The 6,476-nt window shown below is 63.6% G+C and overlaps 1 protein-coding gene across 1 annotated transcript; it reads left to right on the plus strand.

Moving 5' to 3' along the window:
- The first annotated feature begins 1,573 nt into the window (after positions 1–1,573).
- On the plus strand, positions 1,574–6,006 carry LOC148055295 (coiled-coil domain-containing protein 81-like). The gene is made up of 11 exons (XM_087761357.1): positions 1,574–1,646; positions 2,114–2,175; positions 2,331–2,484; positions 2,832–3,088; positions 3,404–3,489; positions 3,703–3,797; positions 3,901–4,006; positions 4,266–4,371; positions 4,525–4,662; positions 5,019–5,197; positions 5,898–6,006. The coding sequence occupies exons 1-11, from the start codon at positions 1,574–1,576 to the stop codon at positions 6,004–6,006; spliced, it is 1,365 nt and encodes a 454-aa protein (XP_087617483.1).
- The last annotated feature ends 470 nt before the right edge of the window (positions 6,007–6,476 follow it).

Raw genomic sequence — 6,476 nt, forward strand, 5'->3', positions numbered from 1 at the left:
ATTGGATTGCATTGCATTGGATTGGATTGGATTGGATTGCATTGCATTGGATTGGATTGGATTGGATTGGATTGGATTGGATTGGATTGGATTGGATTGGATTGGATTGGATTGGATTGGAGAGATGGACTAGTAGATGGATAAGGAAGTGGCGGGATGGTCGCATCCAAAGAGGTACAGTCAAGGGCTCAATGCCCACATGGAAAGCAGTAAGGAGTGGTGGGGTGTCCCTCAAGGGTCCATACTGGGACCAATACTGTGGACTATCTTCCTCAAGGACAGAGCTAGTGGGATTGAGTGCACCCTCAGAAAGCTTGCAGATGCCACCAAGCCGAGTGCTTGGAATGTGGAGTTTCTTTTTCCAGTACAGGGTCCAGCTCCGGCGGGACCCACAGGGGTAAGATTCCCATCTCTTTGCATGCTGCTGGTGCTCTTCCTTTCCATAGTGTGTGTCTTGCCCAGGGCAATGCCAGGACAGGCTGCTCTGTGACGCTGCCCAGGGCGCTGGCACCTGCGCTCCACTGTGTCCTGCCTTTCTGGATGGCTCACTGAGAGGCTTTTTGCGGGGAGCTGCAGTCCTTCGGGGCCTCCTTCTTGCTCTGGTGTTGGGGCTTGGGCTGATGGGGCCTTTGCGCCTCACTCGGGTAACGGGCTCCTCTTTCCCTCTGCCTGCAGGGCTTTCTCCTGGCACCGCTCTTAGCGTATCTCTTGCTCCTGGAGCTGTGCTCATGGTCCCCACGGGACAGTGGGGCCCCCGGGGGTGGAGCGAAGCGGTTGGGAAGCCAATAGTCGTGCCTAGTGAAGTCTTCCAGGATGGCGAGTGTGCCTGGGAGGATGCATTTGCAAGGCTCGTCGTGGCTTTGCAGCAGCCCATGCGCCATGTGCTCTTGCGGTCCTCCTGGGTGCCTCCTGGGGTGGTGAAAGAAGTCTATCCCAGTGGCCCTAGGGGACAGGAGGGGCTGAGTGTCCTCTCATCAACCAGAGCTCCGCGTTGCTTCCCCTTGTGGCCCGGGCTCGACTTAGCGGGCCCTCTCCAGCCCCCTTCCGAGTGCGCAAAGCCCCTTCAGCATTAATGCGCGTCCCTTCCCGGCTTCCAATTTTTTCTCCGTTGCCAGCCGAGGGCGGCTGAGCTGAGATAGCCAGCGGGAGTGTCAGCCTCAGGTGCCCAGTGGGGCTGCCCTTCCCGTGCTGGGGCCAAACGTGGGTGGGGCTGCGAGGTGGCGGGTCCCCGCAGCCCTGTGTGACACGGCGCCGTGTCACAGTGGGACACGTGCATCACAGCAACAGCTCTCTCTCCCCACCGTGCCTCCAGCCACACTCCGCGGCGAGGCCTGGGCGACGCCAGGGCTGCTCTCGCCAGCGCTGCTCTCGCCAGCGCTCTGCTCTGCAGGAGCTGCCCTGCCGCCAGCAGGAGGTCAGGGGAAGCCGCGGGAGAGCGTTGGAGACGCCGCTTGGGGAAGTGGCAAGGAGGAGGGGACGAGGAGAAGGAGGAGGAGGAGGAGGAGAGGAGCAGAGGGGCTTTGTAGCAGGACCAGCACCTCTCTCCCAGCTGCTGCAGTGCAGGGGGGCAAAGATGACCAAGTACCTGCTCTTTAACCCCTTGGGGCCTGAGAAGCTTCCAACCCTCAAGGAGCTCACCACCAGCGGTAAGGCCCTGGGGAGCCCTCGCAGGAGTGCTCTCGGAGCCACGAGGAGTGGAGATGGGCTGTGGAAACCCTGGGGCTGGGGCTGGGGCTGGGGCTGGGGCTGGGGCTGGGGCTGTAGCGGGGCTCTTCTGGCAGGGACTGGCGGCCGCAAGGAGAGCCCTGCCTGCTGGCGCCTTGGGGCTCGGGGGTGCCTTTGGCAGGCCAGGCCTCCTGCCGCTGCCGGTGTCAAAGGGATGGATCCCCTTCCCCAAAACACGACGGATGCCTGCCTTTCCGGGGCCCAGGGCGGGCTTCTTGGAGCCTAGGGGCGCTCAAGAACGCAGCTGGGCAGCCCCGGCGGTGCGAGTCTTTGCTCAGGGCGAGGGGGGGCTTGAGCGCCCTCCACTGTCGCCTCCGTGGGTAGGGGGCTGCTGGACGGTTGGGCGTTGCTGACTCAGAGCATGGCGTGCCTTGCCTTTGCTTTCCAGAAATCTGCAAAGTCTGGGCTGCCGCATCCAAGTACATCCGGAGACAGCTCTTGCAGAAGAGGGTGAGCCTTGCCTCCTGCTCATGGCCCATCCTGCCCCTCTGGAGCTCCGGAGCGGGCAGGGCGCAAAGCAGCATCCCCAGGGCCACGCCAGCCATGCGGCAGCCTTCCCCCTGCGCAGCACTGCCAATGCTCCCTCTTCTTGCTTGCCTTTTCAGGCGGTCGACATCGGAGTTGGGACATTTGCAGTTGTCCCAGCGTGGGCCACAGTGGGAGAGGACGAGGTTTTGCCTGTGGAGAGACCTGTGTTCCAGCCGTGCAGGTTTCTGAAGAAATTTTACAAGCTCAAGTGTGCGAAGACCAAAATGCCCGGTAAGAAGAGGGGTGCTTCCCCTGCACAGCCCTTGCATTTGACTTGGCGCCCACACCTCTGCGACACGGCCGAGCAAAGGCTCTTCCAACCTGGAGAGCGCTGAGCGTGGGCATGCCGACGGCAGCCCAGCACCCTGCCCCTCCCCAGGGAGCCAGCCCCATCTCCCCAGCTCGCCCTACGCTCCAGCTGCTTACCCGCAGCAGGAGGCAAAGCTTCTCTTTGCCTTCTCTTGGCCATCGCGTCCGTGCTGGAGACGTGGCCGAAGCTGAAAGGGGCAGCGCTACCCGGTCTCGGAGTCAGCTGAACTGCGGTGGGGTGACTTGCTTGCTTTGCGCTTCTGTCCTAGACGACACACCAGCCGTTCCACTGGACTTTGAGCAGATTGCTGCGGACATCCGCTTCCGCCAAGACATCGTGGAGCAGTGCATACACGAGACCCTGCTCTTCTTCGCTGGAGCCCTCCGAGACAACAAGGAGGTGGAATTCTCCTTCAAGGGCATTGGCATCCTAGCTGTGCGAAGAAAAGCAGTCAGCATGACCTTCTTTGATGACTGCCTCCTGCAGCTGGATGCGACCGGGAACATGCTGGCGGCTCTCATCGGGGTGAGCTTGGCATTTCTCCGGGGCTCCTCCTCGTGCCTCTTTGGCAATGCTGCCAAAGCTCTCCCCAGCGCCTTTCTCTTGGCTGCCACCACCTGCCTCGCCACCTGGCCTACACAAGCTCTCGATGAGCCAGGCCGGCTCTCGGCAGCGCCTCGGCCCCTTCGAGGGAGGGGCTAATGACATCAAGGGAGACGGCGGTGCGCGGCTTTCTGAGAAGCAGCCTTTGGGCCTTTGAGCAGCGAGGCGGTTTGCCGCCTTTGTGAGCAACCAGCATGTGTCCTGGGCGTCTGCTGACGTGTCTCTGTCCCCTTGCAGGATGCCAAGATGAGGGCTATCGTCGCCTTCCCGGGCAAAACCGATTTCGCTCGGCTCAGTCGAGACGGGGTCGTCACGCTGCCAAGGTGAGCACGATGGCTTGTGCAGCCCCCGGCTGGTCAAGGGAGCAGCTCTCAGCTCCTGCTGTGGGGGCAGGCCCCTGCCGAGGCTCCTCTCCTGCCAAACCTGGGCAAGAGCAGCTCTTTCCCAGGAGAGCTTCCCGGTCCGCCTGCTTATTAGCGTCAGCCCCCGAGGGAGCGTCGAGCCCTTTTCCCCAGCTGCCGCCTTCTTCTTCCCAGGCTTGCAGCTGAGACCCCACACCAAGCAGCGGCCCCTGTGATTTCTCTGAAGCCCCAGAGAGAGCCGGCGCCTTGGGGCGGGGGTACCCGCAGAGGTAATGTCCCAGCTGGGTGCTGGCAGGGGGCTGTGGGCACTCCGCTCTGGCCCGCAGGGTCCCAAAGACGCTCTTGTGCTGTTCTCTTGCCTCCCGCTTGCAGTGAGCGTGCTGGATCCCGTGTTCCTGGCTCAGCGGAGGGTTTCTCTCGCCAGGCAGCTGGCGAAGGAAGGCGACCACGCTAAGGCCACAGAAGCCGGCCCAGACAGGTGAGCCTCCTGGAGGAGCGACGTGGCTGGGGGCGCGGGGGCACAGTGCGCCCTTGCTGTCGGGCCAGGGAGCTGTTTCCCTTGGCCGGGGGGTGCCTGTGCTGATGCCGAAAGGCCCCGGAGACGCTGTCCTGCTGGACACGTGGCCCTCCTCTCGAACCGCCTGGTGCTGACGGAGCCGGGGGCAGGCTGCGAGCCCAGCCTGCAGCAACTGGCTCAGTCTGGGCTCCCACAAGCTCAGCCTGCCGTGCCTCTTTAGAGTCCTGCCAGAAATCCAGAAGCCCCAGGAGGAGCTGAAGCAGCCCAGACCTCCAGCTCAGCCGCGCTTGCAGCTCCCTGCATGTGTTCCGCAGCCCTCAGGAACGGTACGCCCTCGGGATTTGCCAGCCCTGCGTCACACTTTGGGCTCTGGGCCGGGGCAGAAGAGGCGGCAAGAGCTGCCCACCGTCCCTGCCCTCCTGCCCAGCCCAAGCCCGAGGAGACTAACGCTGCCTGTGTCGTGTGTGCGTGGCCTCCAGGGAACGAGGTCCCTCCGCACCGAGAGGGAAGGGAAACGGCTCCGGCTGCTCATGGCATCCAAGCGCCAAGAGCTGGAAGCGGAAGCGTGGCGCCAATACCATGCCAACAGAAGGGGACGGAACACGGAGCAAGGCCAGGTGTGGCATGCGCTTCACAGCCCCCAGGAAAAGGGCATTTTCCCTCCCTGCTCCCTGGGGAGCAGGCACAGCAGCGCTGCTTGTGGCCAATTGGCCAGGCAGGGCTCTTCTCTCTGCCCGCTGCCCTGCCCGTTGCCCTGACAGAGGAGCTGTCCCTAAGGCCCCAGGCCAAAGCGTGCAGTTGGCTGTGGCACGGGCAGTCTGTTTAGTGCCTGGACCTCCCTGCGAGGGGTCAGCACCACTCTGCCCGGAAGACTAAGGCAAGCCTGCGCAAGTCACACGCCTCGGCTGAAGCCTTGCGAGCAGCCCCAGCTGTTGGAGGTAGTGCTTCAGGAGAGTCTCTTCTGCCTTCGCAGAGCCCCTGCCGCCATCTCTTTGAGGATCCCCATCGCCCTCCGCACCTCCTGAGAAAGGCCTACGCCGAGAAGCTGATGAAGGAGGGGCTACAGCAGCAGGAGAGATGCCAAAGCCCTGCAAGGCAGAGGGCATCAGAGGGGCGCGCAGAGCTGCACCTCCCGGGGAGAGCCCGGCAAGAGTAAGTGTGTGCCGGCTCCTGCAGGGGCCAGGGAAAGCTTGGGGGGGCTCCAAGCCCTGGCGCTGTCCAGGCTTTCTGAGGCTACGCAGCTTGGCATCCCCCAGCTCCTCGCGATGCAGGAATGACCGGCCTTAGAGGCCACCTCCGGGGGCCTCTCTGCGGCCCCAGGCCAACGCAGGACGCTTCTCCCCACGGCAAGGCTTTGGGTACAAAAGGCAATGGGGGCCGTGTGCGTGACTGCCCGCGTCTGCACGTGCACGTGCGCGTGCAGGCACGGGGTGCTGGAAGAGGCAGGCAGCATCCCAGCCAAAGCACGACAGAACCATATGCGTGGGGTGCCCCTGCCCTGCCCTGCCCTGCCCTGCCCTGCCCTGCCCTGCCCGTGTGTCCACTGATGGCAGCTCCTGGGGAAAGCAGCTCTTTCCCTGGTGGCGCTTGCGGCCTCGCAGACAGCTCCGCAGTCCGGCCTCGAACCAGGCGCCTTGTCCATCCACGTGGCTGCGTTCCCACCCGCTGGGCGCTCAGGAGAGCCTTCGCGCTGCACGTTGCTCGCGGCACGAGGGGCCACGAGCCGCCACGCAGAGCAGCAGGCTGCCCTTGGCAGCACCTCCCAGAACTACCGGCCTGAGCCAGGCTTTGGGGCGTTGCGGGCCCTCCTCTCCGACCACAGAGCTGAGGCCCTTTCTTCTGTCTCCTTTAGCAGAGGGGAGAAGACGAGGCTGTTGGAGCGCCGCTGGAAGGCCCAGGGACTGGCAGCCACCCCAAGCAGCTGTGAGCAGCCCCGGAGAGCCCAGCGGCAGGGGCCTTAGCCGGCGTGGCAGCCACCCTCTTCTGCAGGAGAGCTGTCAGCACCGGGTGGCGGGGGCCAGGAGTGCCTTTGCAAAGGGGAACATGCCAAATAAAGGTGGCTGCTGGTGCCTGTTTGAGTGACCACGCTGCACTGTGTTTCTCTGCGGCCAAGGGGACAGAAAGGGGGGTCCTGCAGCCGGAGGGGTTTCCGGGCAAACGGGCCGCGGGGACTGCCAGCCAGTCACAACAGGCCACGCCACCCAAAGAGCGGTGTCCCTTCCAGGGCACACAGCACGGGGGCTTCAGAGCACGGCTTGTCTGCATCCAAACACCGCTCTGTAGGGAGCAGCAGAGCTCCATGCCTGGGCACAGCACTCTCTCAGAGCACATTTGCACTGGCCAAAGAAAACGGGGGGCTTCATGCTCCTTGAAGAGCTACGCTCACGTGGAGAAACGTGCTTTGTTGAAGACACTCCTTAGTTGAGCCCCT

Source organism: Nipponia nippon, unplaced genomic scaffold (genome assembly GCF_047370975.1).
Source record: "Nipponia nippon isolate SJK-2023a ecotype South Korea unplaced genomic scaffold, ASM4737097v1 scaffold_24, whole genome shotgun sequence".
NCBI lineage: Eukaryota > Metazoa > Chordata > Aves > Pelecaniformes > Threskiornithidae > Nipponia > Nipponia nippon.

What these genes read in the sequence shown, in the direction of transcription:
- LOC148055295 (XM_087761357.1), top strand. Translation starts at nt 1,574, where the DNA reads ATGACCAAGTACCTGCTCTTTAACCCCTTGGGGCCTGAGAAGCTTCCA. An exon ending in TGCTGGCGGCTCTCATCGGG is followed by an intron (nt 3,089 to 3,403) that starts GTGAGCTTGGCA and finishes GTCCCCTTGCAG; the next exon opens with GATGCCAAGATGAGGGCTAT. An exon ending in GGGCGGGGGTACCCGCAGAG is followed by an intron (nt 3,798 to 3,900) that starts GTAATGTCCCAG and finishes TCCCGCTTGCAG; the next exon opens with TGAGCGTGCTGGATCCCGTG.